Here is a 19,874-nt window from a genome sequence, read left to right as displayed (position 1 = left end):
CCTTTTATTTATTTATTTCATTTGAACCATATTTAATGAGGGTGATCCATCCAGCAATTGCTGATCATTTAGGACCCTCAGAACAGATACAGTACACAAAATACAACAAAAACAGAAAAGTTAAAGAAAAACAAAAGCCAATAAATAAAAAAATTACATGAGAATTAAAAATCTGAATAAGAAAATTTGCCATATAGAAAATAACTAAAATGTTAAATTAAGCAAAATATAAATATTTAGATCTAATATTTTACAATTTAAAGTCTGGAAAAGGATTTCATAGTTTGAGAAAAGTCATAAGTCTAGTTTTGAATGAGGAAAAAGATAATAAATTGTGGATAGATAGAGGAAGATCATTGTAGAAATAAGGGGCCTTGTAACTGAAGAAGAGTTTGACAATTTTAAGAGAGGGTTTCATTCAACTATAGAATATTTTCTTTAATTTCTTTTCCTAAAGGTTTCCATAAATATTTTATTTATTTATTTCATATGCATTACAAACTTGCCAATTACACTTACAGGATATATAAACAATTTATCGTGCTTATAAACTAAAACTCATTTGAGGCTTAGGGAGTGGAGTTGAAAGAGTCGGGAGTTACAACCCTGGCACTAGGTCAGGATTGAACCCCGGACCTTGGGATTGGAAGGCAAGCATGTTAACCACCAAGGTACAGCTCCACTACAAATAAAAATTATTATTATCGACCAACAATCTGAAAAGTATAACTGTAATGATTCTTCAAAATAAATTATGTTTCCCAAACTGACAAAGTTATAGATTGGGCCAAAATATAAAAATTACTTCTCAATTACTGTACAAAAAAGGGCAACCCTAGATTTGCTTGAATTTTGGGTCTGTTGGACAACATAACCATTTTAAAAGGCCTCATTTAATGTTCCAGACAGTTCTCCAAATCAGTTACCTTTAGACAGTTTTTTTTTTTGGGTTGATTTGCGATTCGTTCCAGCATACATTTATAAATCCCAGTAAATTCTATTTTTGCTCGTAGTTGATCCATTTAATGTACTCTGATCAACCATAGAGATCTCTATGGACAGACCTAGACTATGCAGTGTATAAATACATTTGATTTAATTAACAAAAAATGTTGTAAAAATAGATACTATAAATTGGTTAAGATATCCCGATAGATGTATTTAAATGATATTAAAATACAACTGATAGCTGTTAATCAAGATGAATTGATTCGTTCAAGCAATTACCTGCAGGCAACGTTTACTCAATTTGAATCTCGGCCAATTGATCAAATTTATACTGGATACATAGCAATTCTTTAGCAATAAGTCAAATTCTGTTATTTGAGTTGAAACGTCTTCTACAACACAGATGTTAACTTTAACAGATAAAGGCACAATGCTGAATTTAGAGTTAGTCAATGTAAAAATTAATCAAATGTTAATATAATGTTGCAATAGTTGTGGTATTGCAAAACTATTGCAGATGTATCGTAGTGGAGCTGGAGCTTGGTGGTTAACATGCTTGCCTTCCAATCCCAAGGTCCGGGGTTCAATTCTGACCTAGTGCCAGGGTTGTAACTTACAATTCTTTCAACTCCACTCCCAAAGCCTCAAATGAGACTTAGTTTATACTGTAAGCACGCTAAATTATGAAATAGTTTATCCATCCCGTGATTCGTGAATTTCTCGTTGTTGGATGCGTATAAATTCAATTGAAGTTGATCAATGTAAAAATTTATTAATAATTTACATACAAATTTTATTGTAATACTGTAATACACAGATATGTCGTCTCCCAAAACACAAAATAAGCAAACTAACAAGTATTCCATGTAAAATTATTCTATTTCTAATGTATGCAATTTCAAATTCAATTTCTTTATTGCAACAAAGTAAACATTGTTGAATTTACAATATTAAAATAACAATAAATAATTAAAAATACAAGTTCACATTACAACATATAAAAATGACATTAAAATATTTAAAGTATAATGATAAAACAAGCGCTGTGAATCATGTGTTTATACAAGTAGGCCTACATAATTAAACTTATCTGTTGATATAGCATCTTTTTTATCTTCTTAATGTGTATGCAAATACATCATGACCTTTGACACCAAAATTAACTGTTTAAAAACTTACAATCTACATCACTAATTTTGTTGTATTAATACAATATATCTTCAGAGAAAGTCTGATTCAAATAAACATTTAAATTCAAATAAACATTTATTTCTTTCATTTTCAAATTAAAATTAATACATTATAAATTCTGAGATTTTCTTTTTGAGATTTATAATAAATGATCATGTATAAAAAGGTGATTAGATTATATAAAAAATGAAAGAGGCAATAAATCCCCAGAAGTATGAATCAATTGGAAAAAAATATCATTTAATAGATGACATTACAAATTTGAAGTGATTCAATGTACAGTATTGTATTGCTGAACCAACTTATTTTATGCAACATAACAATTCTTAAGCTTTGCTTTGTCTACGCTAAACTAGTTTTGACAAATGAAGTGTTATGTGCCCAAATATGGTAGTGATATGCCCAACTATGATAGTGATATGCCCAAATATGGTAGTGATACAGTATGTCCAAATATGGTAGTGATATGTCCAAATATAGGCACATCACATTTTTTTTGTCACATAAAGTTTGATAGTGTAGACAAATCTTTAGATATTGAGATACGTCAAATTCTTAATTTAAAGGTCAGGATGGTTTTCAATCCGTTATGTCAGTTAATACTGGTAATTTGTTTCTGGAAAAATTATGCAATTATGCAGTTACAAGTTATTAAAGTGAATTTTAGAATTTATTTTGACAATTCTGCAAAGAGTGCATTATGATATTATATAGTAGTATATAATATATATATATATATATATTCTGTACAGTACGGTACATACCTGTAATTAATTTCATTGCTATGATTAAAGCCGCATCTAGCTAAAAACAAAATTTAAATGAAAGTAACAGAGTTGAGTTATCATAGTCTAACGAACCAAAAACCGTAATTGGTAACAGTTTCATTAGCTTGTCTAGGTCTCGTAAATTATCCAAAATATAAAGCCAGGTCTATTTAACCTGACTATATCATAACATAATTTGTATTCAAACACTTAGCAGTGTATGATGTACTGTAATTATGGCACAATGGTAAAGTATGGGCTGGACTGTTGGAAAGTACAAGTTCGAGACTTGCTATATGCATCAAGGGCATGCAAAACACTTATTTGTTTGTAAAGTTTATTAACGGACAACTTGACTGAGGACCATATTTTAACAACGTATAGGGATGTACATATCAGTTCCATCGCGAGATTAAGGATATTGCCGCACGCGCTTGCCGTACAGCCGTCGCCATAAATTGCTGTGATGTCACAGGTGCATCGCAAAATTTACATGAGTTTTCTTGGAAAGTCTGACAAATCGTGAACAATTTCTATCTAGTCAACACACTTTGTAAAAAAATCGTAAAAAATATAAATGTTGATTTTTTTATTGTTTCTTTTGCTTATCTGGACTCATTAAGTAGATTTTGCGATGCAACGGGTGTACAGCGAACGCGTGCGGCGATATCCTTAATCTAACGATTGTTCTGAAATCATATGTACATCCCTAATACGTTGAAAAATATAGTCCTCCCTAACGAGGTCAAGTTGTCCTTTTAGTGCATAGTGCCTAAATCCTATATTGATGCTACATTGATACTGCTGCATACAGTTTAATACTACATTTTATTTATTGTTTCTATTTTCAGAGGAGGAGTTCTATCAAGTGCTTTTAGCTATAAGAAAAGACCTGCGCTACATCCACAGAATACCGTCACGTGCAAGACTTAGGTCAACAACCTCTTTTGATGAACCAGATAATGTGAGTATTTAAATATAAAAAAACAAAAATAAATTTCCCGACATAGAAGGTTGGTTACCTGACACTATTATTTAATTTCTTGTCATTAGATTGGAAGATGATATCACATGTTATACAACACCTAAATAAATTCCTGTCATTTGATTGGACGATTGTGGGTCGCATGGCGTGCAATAGTACGCACTATTAAACGATCGTTTAATAGTACTTTTTTAAACGTTTTTGTGTACGAAAAAAAAAACGTTTTGGCGGATGAAAAAAAATCCCCTATACAAAAATTACTGTGAAATACAACAGCGCCACCTGTCGTCCTGCCTCTGTTTGTTGTAAACACCACTGCGAGATATGCAACAGCAACAGATTTTTGTGTACGATTTGGAGATATATATGTACTAATTTCATTTAAAAAGGCATTTAAATTAGCTTTAGATCGTTTTTAGGATTTTGATTAATTATTGGGGACATCCCTACAAGACGTGGAATCGTTGGAAAAACCATAATTAGCCTAGATAAGTTCCAATTTTCTGTCGAAGTTTTGCCTTTCAGCCAAGCTAGTATACAGTACTACTACTAGTAACTACTAAGCTAGGCCTGTTAGGATTACGCTTGATTGATATAACCTTTCATCATTCACCTCATGCCATTATTTGTACCATTACACGAATATAAAACATTCATTATTTGTATAATATTACATAATTTAAGTTCTATCGCACTCTGAGGTCATCCAGAGTGCAATGACGTTATATGCGAGTACTGCAATTTTGTTGTACACATTAAGTTATCAGCCACACAAGCGACAAGAAGATGTTGACTTGATCACTTTAAATATTTGTATCATATAATAGTATAAAATATTATTTTACAATCAATTTTTTTCATCTATATCTTAGATTAAAATGGACAAAATGTTTGCGTTAATGGATACAGTTTTCAAATAATTGAACACACTTTTGTGAAAAAAACTAATTTCTACAAAGTTGTATAGATAATTAGGCAGAAATGATACAAAAATTGAAATGGAAAAGGTCAAATTTAACTGGGTCATATGATATTGAAAAACACTAGGTTCAACATAGAAAGTAATTTACACAATTTGCCTATCAAATTACAGAAGCGTGTTTGTGCTGGGTTAACTATGCGTGCTTTTTTCACATGAAATATTTTAATGTTCTATCAAAAATGTATAATTTTTCATGTTAATAATTAATGAATGATACTGATAGCTAATATTAAGACGGCAGCATTTCTATTTTTATAAACTATTCAATTTATACTATTTAATTAAATATTCTTGTTTGTATCTTTTTAAGTTAGATGATAATCATAACATGATAAAATACTACTGTAGGTAGGAGGCCTACTGTAGGTATAACAATTTGGCATTTATATGGCTTTACCACGTTGAAACACCGGTTCTCGTCAGATCACCGAAGTTAAGCAATGTTGGGCCTGGTTAGAGCTTGGATGGGAGACCATCTGGGAATATCGGGTGCTGTATATGGAGCTGGGTCCCATTAGGCTTTTGAAATCAGTATTGCTGACCAATCAAGGTGCTGTATCAAACCTGTTAGTGCGGTAATTATCGCTTTTGGTTTCGATTGAATAAAATAAAAAATAAAAATAAAAATTGGGGAGTGGAATTATACTTGAGAGTACATTAATTTGTGTCTAAATTTATCATAAATATAAAGTGGGTGGGATCTAACTTAATAATATACAAATTTACAATACTGTATCTCTGGAATTTTTTTAGTTTCCAAATTGGTATTTTGGACGTGGCTTACGAAGTGACATTCAACGACGTCTGCCATACTATTGGTCAGATTTCAAGGATGGCTTTGTAGGGCATAAGACAGTACAGAAGATGATGGCTGCAACTATATTTCTCTATTTTGCGTGTATTTTACCATCAATTGCTTTTGGTGTTCTAAATGACAAAAATACAAAGGGTGCAATAGGTTGGTATTTCATATTACTTATATTATAGGCCTAAATATAAACATTGTTATGTTGCTGATGCACAACATCAATTAAAAACAGGGCTGATTTTTTGGGGAGAGGGGGGTGGGGGTGGTGTGGGTTTGCTGTTGAGGTGTCAATTTGCTGTTAAGGTGTGGATTGGATTGATTTTATTTTGTTTGGGCCAAATAAGATGTGCTATAAAATATTCACTCAGTTTAAAATTCATGGTGGTTATAGGGTATTTTTTCAATAAAAAACCATGATAATAACTTCCAAAACAACATTTATTTTCTAAAACCTAACTTTTCATAAATATACCTCTATGATTTTCTTTTACAAATAGATGTACAAAAGGTGATTTTTGCTTAGAGATGGCTTGTGTCTCTGATTACTTTATTCCCAAAACAACATTTATTTTCTAAAACCTATCATAACTTTTCATAAATATACCTCTATGATTTTCTTTTACAAATAGATGTACAAAAGGTGATTTTTGCTCAGATGTTTGGAGGGATAGTGTTTGCATTATTAGGTGGACAACCATTGATTGTGTTGTTAACTACAGCTCCTCTTACCTTGTACATTAAAGGTTAGTCCATTCGTATGTTTTTCAATGACGCATAATAATCTGCTTGTAAACATTAATGAATTTAATGATTAGACGTAATACGAGCAAAATTACATAAATATTAATGTTAATTTGATAGGTATTAAATGCTCATGGCATGTAAGCTTATTTGGCCAAGATATATGGCTTAGTCCAATTACTGTATATAATCCCAGGTTCCAATCAAAGAAAATGATGGATGTTTACAGAAATTACATAACAACAATTATTTCTAATAATATCTGATTGTGACCTTTCTAGTAAGTAATGGCTTTGAAAGTTAAATTTTAATACAGTAAACATTTCTTTACAGTATATAGAACACAAGTTAAAATTCTTGTGATTTAATTGGATGATATCTGGTCACATGACATTAAATTAACCACCTCAATTGATTTCAAATATTTTATGTGTATTTAATGGCCGTTGATTATCTGTGGAGCTCCGAAACTAATTACTCTGTACTTCTTGTGTCAAAGAAATTAAAAACATTCATTATTTGTATAAATAAAAAGATCTAATAATACTCTTATGATTACTGTTTTGATAAATTACACAATCCTAACATTTGTAACAATAGCCTAATAGTAATACATCAGTATTCTTTTTTGTCTTCATGCGTCATTTCCCTTTAGGTAACAAACGTAAAAAAACACTGCTGTATTACTTTTAAAGCTCTGTCTAAACTATCAAACTTTATGTGAAAAATTGAGATGATGCCAGTCAGCCAGTCATAACCAAATTTAGCACTAGTGTAGACAGAGGTTTATTAACTATACAGTAGAACTCCTATATAGGGGACACTTTCAGTATCCAACTAGTGTGAATAGTGGTTTGCTGTAGTGTTAAAACATATATTTCTCTTAGCCTGTGTAAACAGTATGACCCGTAATACATCAGTATTTCTCTTCGTGCATCATGTCCCCTTAGGTAACGAACATTAACCAAAAGTTCAAACAACTAATAATAACTACTTTAGCTAAGCATAACTAAGCATCAATGATTAGTAACTAATTGTTTACAGTAGCATCCCTCCTTCGGAACACCCCTAAAGAGGACATTTTCCTGTAAAATAAACAAGGATAAATATAGGTTTTACCAATATGGCCAGACCTCTATTGATTGGACACCCCTCTCTAGGGGAAGCTTTGTTGGGTCTCAAAATTTGGGAAATTTTCCTGTGAAAATAAACAAGGATAGATGTATGTTACCAATATGGCCAACCTCTATTGATGGGACACCCCTCTTTAGGGGAAACTTTGTTGTGTCTCAAAATTGGGGAAATTTTCCTGTAAAATAAACAAGGATAAATGTATGTTACTAATATGGCCAACCTCTATTGATGGGACACCCCTCTTTAGGGGAAACTTCGTTGTGTCTCAAAATTGGGGAAATTTTCCTGTAAAATAAACAAGGATAAATGTATGTTTTACTAATATGGCCAACCTCTATTGATGGGACACCCCTCTTCAGGGGAAACATTTTTTGGGTCTCAAAATTTTCCCCTTAATGCTTAATATGGGTTTTACTGTAGTTGAATTGTGCTTCAAGTTTTCATTTAAAATTGGCAATCAATCGGATGTATGAGGTTCACATGCATGCCTCATGTTTATATTTCTTGATTTCATTACTATAGTTATCTACAATATTTGTGAGGATCTTGAGTTGAACTTCTTTGCTATGTATGCATGTGTAGGCCTATGGAATGCCTTCTTCTTGTTCATCTATTCTGTTGTTGATGCTAGCCTACTCATTAAATGGTCTACAAGGTGATGATATGTGAAGAGCTGCAAGTAGCCTAACACAACAATCTTTTGTTTTCTTTTTTTTGTAATTCACTTGTGTACACTCAACTCTTCTGAAATCGGACATCTTTGGGCTGGCCCAAATGATTATTTTCTAAAAGTCTTCAAAACACATTTGGAATATACTACCAACAGCAAATGTTGAACTACTCTACTGGGATAGTTCCCAGTTTTCTGGTAGTCCGGTTTAAGAAGAGTTGAATTTGTTATTTTACCATGTCTAAAAACAAATCATGATTAAAACTAGCCGGTTCTGTAATACAGCGTCCCATATGTATCATATGTGATCCCTGTATCATAGGCCATAAGCACCGTCTTAACATAATACGGTACCACTTGTGATACATATATGACACTGTATTACAGAATATGCCTATGATAGTACATTTAGTGTTACATGTGGAGATACAGTACAGAGAATCTTATGGATTAAAACTGTTTACTCGTTTTCAAAGATAATTACTTTGAAATATAAATTTCAAAGATGTAAAAAATAATAATAATATGCCCAAGGAACTGTCATTTGTATCACATTCCAGTACTTGTAATTGGTTTGTCATGATTGAATTTCTAATAATCAGAAGCAAGTTTTCAAATTTCTCTTGTCAAATAAGCAAAGTGAAAGATGTTATAAACAAGATTAGTCGCGCTTGGTCGCCTCAGTTAAATTTAAAGAAAAATCAATTTGTGCTGTAATGATTGATATTTGTATCTTTTCATCAACAGGTCAACTGAGGAGATTTTTTCTTTGTTTATATCAGTAGCCTTTAGTGTAGATGCTTTCAAAGACTTGGCACACAGTGAGTACTCTACTATATAGTATATTTCATTCCGACGGTCTACAATTTAAAAAGTAATAATGTGTTTGGGACCTTAAAACAAATTTCTGGTTTTGCAGAGAGTTCACATTTTATAAGAAAGTTTTTTGTGTTGTATAAATATGTAGGCCTATATATTATAATCGCCATAACTTTACTCACAATCGAAATGTTGAGACATTTTCAACTTTATTTTATTACCTTTTTGGATCACAAAGTGTATAGATAGAATCGGTAGAAATTGACAATGTAAAGTTAAACAAACCACTTTTGGGACTTGTTTTTACTACTATATATGTCTATCAGCTTTATAATGTACATTTTTCAAGATGATTTTTTTAAGGTGTTTTTTCAAATTTTATATTGTATTGCAAGGCAAATTTTATGTAATTTTTATGTGACAATAAATTGAATCTTGAATCTTGTGTACACCAAACCTACTTTAATATTGTTACTGCAGGGAGTCTAGGCTTAAAGTTTATTTGTTTGTAACAAAAAACTTATCTAGGCTTCCTTGTAGACATGCTTTTTACTATGTAACATCTTGTATTTTTTTGTATGTGTAGAGAATTGTTTAATAAACGAAACGAAAAACTAAAAAAAAAATACTTTACTAGTGTATTGTATTTGTTATTCTCTGTTTTTCCTCGACACGTAATGAGAAAAATGCAAATTAACTAGCAGGAGGCAATAAAAGTAATTACTATTATGAAATTGAAACATAAAATAATGCTTTCAATTATGCTTTATTGTTCAGTTATTATCTTGCTCAGTTCTTTTCAATAATTTATATTTGTAATGATGAAAAGCTAATAGTATTACTAGAGTAGTCTTGTACAGTAAATATTTAGAATACCACGTACAATCTGTATCTATCCACTTCGCGTTGTGTACAAATAAAAAAAATATGTTTTATATCTTTAGATAAATTTAGATTTTTGCTTGATTATTTTGTATATGAGCCAATTTAAGAGCCGATAACAGTAAGCGGAATACCATGTACAATCTGTATCTATCCACTCCGCGTTGTGTATAAATGTCATACGGATAAACATGGATTCTATATTTTTATTACCGTTAATGCTCGTCTGTGTAAATCATTGGTTTTTACATTAGTAGTAAACCTTTATGACCTAAGAATAATCCCATGCTTTGAGTATAATCCCACCCCCTAATTTAGACTAAAACTGAACATAAAACTTTGGTAAATTTATTTTTAATGCAATCCGAGTATAGTCCCATCCCCTAATTTCATACCCAGGCACCCTGGGTGGGACTATTCACTGATGTATGGTATTCATAAATAAGGGTGCTACAGTGAACGTTTTACTCTACTGTAGATCAACTGAAAGAGCAACCTGAGTGCCTTGACCACTAAAGCGTGGTTCCCACTACAACGCAATCAAGTAAACACAGCGACGTATCGATGCAAAGTGTTGTATTGCTTAATCACAAGTGGGAACCGACGACGTAACAGAGCTGCAAACATCGCAACGCAAAGCAAAGGAACACCGTAAAAAATGCGGTGTACTCAAAAGTACAGCGCGTATTATTGGAAAGGCATTTTGTTACGTTGCGTGGGTTGCTTTGCGTTGCTAGTGGGAACCACGCTTTAAGCTCAGTTAGCTGTTGGTATATAATAAGTAACATAATATTTTACAACATTTGTTTATTTTTAATTTATGTTTGACAATCGCCATTGTTTTTTATTTACAGATTTTGATCTATACTATAACACAGACAACTGTATTGTGCTCAACGACACACAAGAATACATTCACTCTCACGTAGAAGATTATGTGTACTGCAGTAGGGAAGTGAGCTTGTTGTATGTTATACTCATGTTTGGTACATTATGGGTCGGTGTACTTTTGTACAATACAACCAAAAGGTAATTACTGATAACAATTATACAGACTTTTAATTACCGTATTCATTCATTTCTTTTATTTCAGATAGTACATCCATATACAAATTATACAAAATAAAAAGAGAAAACATTTTACCAGAAGATTACGAATAGCAACTTCCACAAAAACAACCTAAAATTCAATAATAATGTATTTATGTATTTAATGTAATTTATTTTTTGATAGTCCTTTATTAGACGCCAGCAAGAGAGAACTTTTAACTGACTACGCCTTGCCTGTCTCTGTTTTGTTCATGTCCTTCATTGGGTCATATGTCTTCAGGGATATCAAAGGTAAGGATGTACACAATAATATACACAAATTGGAACAAAGAAGATAAAATATTTTCATCAGTAATCGCAACCAAATTTGAATTTTCAAGAAACATCTTACAATGATTAGTGCTAGCCCACTTTAAGACTGCTCCCTAGCTTTTAAAATTGTTTTCCTATCTTTTAACACTAGCAGGTCAGAAAATAATACTAAAAATTGGTCCAGAATTGGGACCCTGGTCCGGATCGCCTCCAAAATTTAATGGAGTGGTTCTTGACCACATATCAAGATGTCTATATCTATAAAATAGTCATTGATACTTAATACATCATCAATGTTTATATACTATTTAAATATATTATTTTATGTTTTGTAATGAACTATTTGATATTAAAATTTGTTACAGTGGAATCATTGCCATACCATGACAGTAACATCTTTGTGATAGCTCCCTTGGAGACCCTACCAGTGGGTGCATGGTTTGGGGCCATGGGTCTAGGATTCTGCCTGTCGCTACTCTTCTTTATGGATCAAAATATATCAAGTGCCATGGTTAATAACCCAGCAAATAAGTGAGTATAGTTTTCATAAGATGATTAAGTGACATAGAACAGTATATACCATATATCCTCAGGTATAATCCCACTTGGGGTCTAATCCCACCCCCCTACTTTATGTCTGATTTTACAAACAGGCACTTCCTTGGTATAATCCCAGTATTGATTTTAGGTTTGGATGTAGGCCTATCTCTAACCAGTTCAGGTGCTTATCAATAATTTTTTTCCTGAACCAGTTTTCCCCCAGGTTTAGTCCCACCCTCACAAAGTCAGCCTAATTTTGTGTTCTAGCTAGGGTGGTGGGATTATACCAGAGCAATAGCTGTGTGTGCATATCAAGATGTAAATGAATACAAGATACAGTCCAAGAACCTTTATTCATCTTCATGAAAATATAAAGATATTTACTATCAACAAATTACAAGAAAAACCTTTCCAAATTAATAAAAAATTGACGAAAAATCCTAAAATTGTTGTGATGACGGTGTTAAAGTCTATTGTCTGTTCAAAAGTAGGAAATTGTGGTTTCCCCGGAATCACTTTGGTTGGCCGTGATAAAAGATATCCTGTGATGATCGTGATATTAAATTATTAGTGTGTTTAAATCTTTTTTATTATAGGAACAATAAGACTATTCCTCTACATGGGTAATGAATTGTTCTTAGATACATCATTACAAAAGTCACATCATTATTTAAAAGAGGTGTAATAACCACTATTCAACTAATATAAAGTGTACATTGTTGTGTTTCAATAATTAAGCCCTTTTTTCTACTTTACTCTATGGAACCTTAAACTGTCAATACATTTTAAGTGACTTTTTTGTAAATCATGTAATTTATTAATACATTATTGTGTATTTTAACCAATTATTATGTGTTAATGTTAATTATTGTATATAGATACCGGTTTTACATATGGTCCTGTTTTTAGAGTAATAACAGATTAAAAAACATTAAAAAAAGAGATTTCATTTATGTTCAATTCTTCAATTGTTTCATTCAAGTAGTAACATATGAATTGTATTGTGATCAATTGTAACCATATGATCAACTATAAGTATGATACTGTATTATTATGATTGTAAAGCAAAAACAAAATAATAAAAAATTATACTATTATCCCCTATTATGATATAATAATAAATAACTAAAAACATTTTTTTTCTATTGTAGGCTTAAGAAAGGTTCAGCGTATCATTTAGATTTATTTGTAGTTGCTATGCTGAATGCACTTTTATCGATAGTTGGTTTACCGTGGGTGCATGCTGCTTTACCTCACTCACCTCTTCATGTCAAGGCACTTGCTGATGTAGAAGAAAGAGTTGACCAAGGACATGTCTATAACATGTAAGTAATATTAGGATTGGATCCAGGGCAACGCTAATGTCAAACAGTAACTCTCTGCCGTTTTTGACGGCCCCCATTTAAAGAAAATCCTGGATCTGCCTCTGAATATTCTTTGTATGAGATAACCAAGTATGTTGAAATATCTGTTACTTCTAAAAATTGGTGTTGTAGTTCATATCCATACAATTAACAAAAACAAATTGTAACAATTGTACTGTATATTTCTATCTCTATAGAAATAAACTATAGATGCAGATTTGATGGATACAAAACACTTCTCCATCTATACTATATCTACATTTCAAAATGAGAACATTACTACTACTTAACATACTTCTTGAAAAGATGGAACACCATGTTTAACAGACAAACCAGAAACATTCAATACATATATACACCTATTAATAAATAAATATTGTTCTTTTTTCAGTATTGTACGTGTGCGAGAAACTCGCGTCACCAGTTTGTTTTCTCATATTCTGATTGGCTTATCACTGTTTATGATTCCCGACCCGCTGCAGTACATTCCGAAGCCTGTCCTCTATGGCCTATTTCTATACGTAGCATACACTGCCCTCGACGGCAATCAATTGTTTGAACGTATGAAGCTTTTGATTACTGAACAAGTAAGTTTATTATAATCATATATATAAATAATCAAATAATTATAACAATATTAAGAATTTGAAAATATATATAAGTATAACAATTTTGTTGTGTAAGTTGAAAAAAAAAGTTAAATAAAAACTTTGTATTTTATAAAAACTATATTTTCTTTTCAGGCTGCGTATCCTCCAAACCATTATGTGAGACGGGTACCACAACGCAAGATGCATACCTTTACATTTTTCCAGCTTATTCAATTAATTATACTATGTTCATTTGGCTTTGCACCATACCCCTATCTTAAAATGGTTTTTCCCATTCTTATTCTGATTCTGCTTCCCATAAGGTAGGTTAATGTTTTTGTAATTTTTCTGTATTTAATATAACAGTGCTGTAGCTTGTTGGTGTCAATACATATTTAAAGATTTCCTTTAATTGGTATTTTCAAATTTAAATGGAAATTGTTTCCAATAGCTTGTTTGAATGTTGAGAACAGCCACTGCATATTTATATCTTGTCCTTTCACAAAATTGAAACAGTGCTGCAACATATGAGTGAGTGGCCGAATGGTTAAGACAGTGGTAATCTATTGCCTCATGGCAAGGGTTCAGGGCTCACTCGCTCCATGGTTCTGGTGGGTCTTCTCGGATAAGGACTATAAACCATAGGTCCAGTGTACACAATAATGCTAGTGTGCATTTGAAAGTACCTAGTACAACTTTCGAAACGAGTAGGGGGTTACACTTTGTCCTAGCTGACACAGCCACTGTTGTGGGCAGACGTAATAGTGCCGTAGTCGGCAGCCGGTCCCACGACATGACCCTTAAAGGAGAATAATGTTTGAAAAGGTTAGCATCTAAGTCTACAGCGCAATGAGCGCTATTGCGCTATTGCGGATATTGCGCTATATAAATCATCATTATCATAATGTCGCATACAGAGATCTCATGTGAAATCAACCATGAACAAGTCTCTTAGTCTTAAAGGAATTTAATGATCATCATTAATGTTATTTTTTTCAGGCATAAATTACTTCCCAAGATAATCGAACCAAAGTTTATTGCAGCTTTAGATCGAAGCCATTAGTACCAAAACAACATCGCCAGTATAATAGAACATTTAGAGCCAAATTGATGACAATTCTTATATAATAATATTTTTGGAACCAAATTGGTTACAATTCTTATATAATAATATTTTTGGAACCAAATTGGTGACAATTCTTATATAATAATACTTTTGGAACCAAATTGGTGACAGGAACAACTACAAAACACATCGAAAATATGCGGGAAAATTCCAAACCAGCTTCAGACATATCAGAAGTTTCCGAGCCATCTTTCCGATCATATTTTCTTTATTGAAGAATTCAAACCAAATGGTTTCTGACTTAGTAACCCAGTCAAGGAAGCCCTTCAACAGTCGGACCCAGCATATATTTGAATGCTAGAGAAGACTGCCTCTTGGATGCGACTGGCATCAGTGGGAGGAACGAAACTGTACTGTTTATTAGAACATTTGAAACCTAGAAGGATAGCTATAGGAATATAATACTGTTTTGGACCAAATTTGGTACAATTTACAGGAATTCTTGCATTACATAGTAATGCATGCACATTCTTGTCATCTCAGCGAAACTACCAACAATTAGTTTATTTTTTTTTGCGTTTGTAATTTACTGATGTTGATAAAGCTAGCTATGCATACCGTATATTTCGATTGTGCTACCAAAATCCCTTTGCTATTGTTGTGCAATTTAGTTACCAGCAAAACCATAATTTATGGCGAGTTTATTTGTTAGTAGGATTATAGTTACGCCATAACAAACTAGTACATGAATAAGACTTCTTTATAATGTCACTAGCACAAAAACATAAACAAAATTCATCAAAATATTAACAATTATGGCCTGTTTATACTTAGGACCATAAAGAACCACGATATATATATACATTTTTCTAGAAAAGTTCCAATCCTGAAACTACATGTTAACCTAAATGACGCCATAATGAATAACATTGTATTGTATGAATTTTATCGTTCCTTATTGTCATAATAATATAAACAGGCCTAGATACATAATATTTTATAAAAAAACTACATTATATAGGGTATAAAATACATTATATTTTTAAGAATGTATAATATATAATTCATTCTTATTAAATTAGATATTTACTGAAAAAAAAAAATGTGTAATGTTAAGAAGGGTTGAGAAAACAGAATAGGGTAGATTTACACTTTTTAGTAATTGCTTGTTGTAGAGGAGGGGTTAAGAAGAAGGTGACACTTTACAATGTATTTTTTTTTTTATACACAAAAACTCTAAAATGTATTATAAATCATATTCCAAGCCTCATGCAAAGTATTTGTAACAAGTTGTAAATCAAATCATATCAAATCTATTCACCTCCCTTAGGAGGTACAGTCAAATAAAACACATCTTGATAAAGATTCACAAGAATCATGAAATATCAGTACATGCATGATAATCAAATACCACACAAGCTCCTTTCTTTCTTTCAAGATTTCACGAGTTTAGCAAATGCATGTATGAGTAATGACTTCAAAATAGGTTACAACTTGAGAAATGTGAAAAGGGTTTTAGTCAATGCACAAACAGTACTATCGTATCCAGTGTAGTTTCTTATATATTATCTTTGTATGTACTGAGTTGCATCATTTACATGAGCTAGAAAAACTCAGAGTTTGCACACACTGGCATCAACAGTGTTTTGTATGGTGTACAGCCTTGTGTGTAAACTCCAGAGTTTGCATACACTGGCATCAACAGTGTTTTGTATGGTGTACACCCTTGTGTTGTAAACTCCAGATTTTTGCCAGCCGATAGGGATACTAGTTTTGCACAGTTTTCATTCATTTATTTTTAATATTACAGTATTTTTATCTATACTTTCCTAAATGTTAACAGAGTATTTCGATTTCATATTTTATCTTGAATTTTTCATTTACTTGTCATTGTATTAAATTAAATACGTTGTTTATATATGAAAATGTTAATATATAATATATATTGTAATTTATTCTATGATATGATTGTAGGTTATATTATAAAAAATAATGGTCACATACTTTATTAAGCGGTGGTATATAAATATTGGGCTTCGCCACAATAGATTTTTATTATTGAGACAAAGGTCACATTAACTTGAACTTAATTGTTTTGTGATATTGACCTTTGACCTGTGTTTTTACAACATGCCACTAAACTACGCAACTATTGAATGTACAGAATGACTTTTTGACTCGATAGCTGTATAGTCTAGTTGTGTGTCATAACTATTGTTATAGATATATATTTTTGTGTTTTAAGGGGATTTTGTGCCAATGTAAACAGGACAGCATAATATCTATAATTCCACGAAAGTAATGATGATCCTATTTTTAACTCTGTGTCCGCATTATGCTAAGGATTTCTTCATGACTTTAAGTGGGCAGCGTTAAGTTGTACCATTTGCTAGGCTCATTTCTTGTTGGGAAAAAAAAAATTTTTTAGTGACATACAAAATGCAGATTGGTTTGAGAGAATGTTCAGATGTTTTATACGCTTGGTTGCTTTATAGTTGTTAGTGCTGTGCAGTGTTTTCTCAAATATGAACTATTTTTTATTACTTTTGAGCTTGCAAAATTCCTGCTGCTTCTGTGTAACTGACAGTTTCCGTTTTGTTTTGGAGAGAATAGCCTTGTTACGAGACCTTCCTAAATAGAAAGTGCCTTTGGTTTAGAAGTTTCTAATGTTATTTTACACATAAAAACTGAAACTAATCTATTTTATTAAATGAAAGGAATGAAAATTATCCGTCTTGTACATGCAATGCAATAAAGTATACATGTCACACAGTGCTATTTTATGTCAAAATTATTTTACTGCAGTTACTGAAGCAACTACAATTTATTACTGTAATGATGTATGATTTTACTTTGTTTCAATTTAGAATTTGAGTCTGACAATGAACCATACGTATGATTACCCAGAATAATGAAAATATTTACATAAATTAGTAAAATATATATAGTTACTGCAGTAACTGCACTAGAATAATTTTGACATGGTCCCTTTGTATACTATAAATGGAATGTTTTTTTAATTTTCAAACAGTAAATAAGATCGTTGTCTATTAATTGTTGTGAGTCAGAAACTCTTTAGTCTGTTGTATTCATTTGTTTATTTCTATGTATATTTTAATGTAAATGAAACTAATATGTTTTTTTTATTACAATTGCCAATTGTTAATAATAGGGATTGTTATTTTCTAAGCCCGATTTTGTTTTTTTTATTTTCCCAGTAATACAGTTTGATTTTATTATAATAATAAGTTGTTAGGTTGTTATTTGTTATGTTCAGGCGAGATAGAAGTAAGCTTTTTCTTACCTCCCAGTTCTCAATTAGCAATACCAATATTAAAAATATTTTGTTTGTTTAGTGTGAACACATGTATAATTTACATGTAGTAACTTCACACTAGAATGCCGTCTGAACATAACTATTGTGTAATCAATTTGATTTATACAGGGTAACAATCAGTACTGTTGCAATATATCACAATGAAATCCTAGGTTGAATGGTTTAATTTGCTATCGAGTGTTGCTATTAGTAAAATACTGTGATTGATCAAATAAGTGCTGGGGCGTTTATAAAATACATGGCACACACAAATATGGTATATTTTTATCCATAGAGCTTGCGCAACAGCAGTGAAAAACAGTTATTAATTCGAACATTTACGATACTGTGTTTAATTACATTGAATATTGACAGAAATTAGTGTTTTGTTTTAAAGTGAGGATGAAGATATGTTGTGTTTATAAAATAAAGTTGATTGTGCTAAGCAATTTTGGTTGTTTCTCTTTTTAATGTATCACGTTTATTTTGCAATGACAATACTCTAATGTAAATCATTATACCTTATACATGTGAGATTAGCGTTAAGCTTTCTGCAGTATTACATCTTCTGACAGGTGTTAGCAACTTGTTCCTCAGTTATCTACCCCCTTCCCTCCTATATGTAGTTTTTGGGAGGAAATATATATACCATATATATTATCTTCAGCCAATGTGGGATACTGTGGCTGTATTCACCAATCAAACTGAGATAATTTAAGTATTTTCCATAAATTCCCTTAGACCAAGTGTGAATGGTGATTACGGCCCCTGTGGTATACCAACCAATTAGTGTAAATTTACCAAGTCTAACGCACTACCATGCAGGAAGACAATTCCACTTAGGCCTACACCCAACGCACTACCATGCAGGAAGACAATTCCACTTAGGCCTACACCCAACGCACTACCATGCAGGAAGACAATTCCACTTAGGCCTACACCCAACGCACTACCATGCAGGAAGACAATTCCACTTAGGCCTACACCCAACGCACTACCATGCAGGAAGACAATTCCACTTAGGCCTACACCCAACGCACTACCATGCAGGAAGACAATTCCACTTAGGCCTACACCCAACGCACTACCATGCAGGAAGACAATTCCACTTAGGCCTACACCCAACGCACTACCATGCAGGAAGACAATTCCACTTAGGCCTACACCCAACGCACTACCATGCAGGAAGACAATTCCACTTAGGCCTACACCCAACGCACTACCATGCAGGAAGACAATTCCACTTAGGCCTACACCCAACGCACTACCATGCAGGAAGACAATTCCACTTAGGCCTACACCCAACGCACTACCATGCAGGAAGACAATTCCACTTAGGCCTACACCCAACGCACTACCATGCAGGAAGACAATTCCACTTAGGCCTACACCCAACGCACTACCATGCAGGAAGACAATTCCACTTAGGCCTACACCCAACGCACTACCATGCAGGAAGACAATTCCACTTAGGCCTACACCCAACGCACTACCATGCAGGAAGACAATTCCACTTAGGCCTACACCCAACGCACTACCATGCAGGAAGACAATTCCACTTAGGCCTACACCCAACGCACTACCATGCAGGAAGACAATTCCACTTAGGCCTACACCCAACGCACTACCATGCAGGAAGACAATTCCACTTAGGCCTACACCCAACGCACTACCATGCAGGAAGACAATTCCACTTAGGCCTACACCCA

At 32.5% G+C, this 19,874-nt stretch overlaps 1 protein-coding gene and 1 pseudogene across 1 annotated transcript in view; both read left to right on the top strand.

Moving 5' to 3' along the window:
* LOC140051018 (solute carrier family 4 member 11-like) overlaps positions 1-16,071 on the top strand; it is a 34,478-nt gene extending 18,407 nt beyond the window's left edge. The window contains exons 7-18 of the mRNA XM_072096075.1: positions 3,758-3,870; positions 5,627-5,831; positions 6,311-6,424; positions 8,079-8,211; positions 8,974-9,047; positions 10,782-10,956; positions 11,162-11,268; positions 11,655-11,820; positions 12,981-13,154; positions 13,585-13,780; positions 13,937-14,106; positions 14,783-16,071. Of these exons, the coding sequence (XP_071952176.1) occupies positions 3,758-3,870; positions 5,627-5,831; positions 6,311-6,424; positions 8,079-8,211; positions 8,974-9,047; positions 10,782-10,956; positions 11,162-11,268; positions 11,655-11,820; positions 12,981-13,154; positions 13,585-13,780; positions 13,937-14,106; positions 14,783-14,846 (1,691 nt within the window). The 3' untranslated portion in view covers positions 14,847-16,071. The remainder of the gene's footprint in view (positions 1-3,757; positions 3,871-5,626; positions 5,832-6,310; positions 6,425-8,078; positions 8,212-8,973; positions 9,048-10,781; positions 10,957-11,161; positions 11,269-11,654; positions 11,821-12,980; positions 13,155-13,584; positions 13,781-13,936; positions 14,107-14,782) is intronic.
* On the top strand, positions 5,257-5,374 carry LOC140053086 (5S ribosomal RNA; annotated as a pseudogene).
* Positions 16,072-19,874: the final 3,803 nt, after the last annotated feature.

Source organism: Antedon mediterranea, chromosome 6 (assembly GCF_964355755.1).
Source record: "Antedon mediterranea chromosome 6, ecAntMedi1.1, whole genome shotgun sequence".
NCBI classification, from domain to species: domain Eukaryota; kingdom Metazoa; phylum Echinodermata; class Crinoidea; order Comatulida; family Antedonidae; genus Antedon; species Antedon mediterranea.
This window is presented reverse-complemented; position numbering and strand designations above follow the sequence as displayed.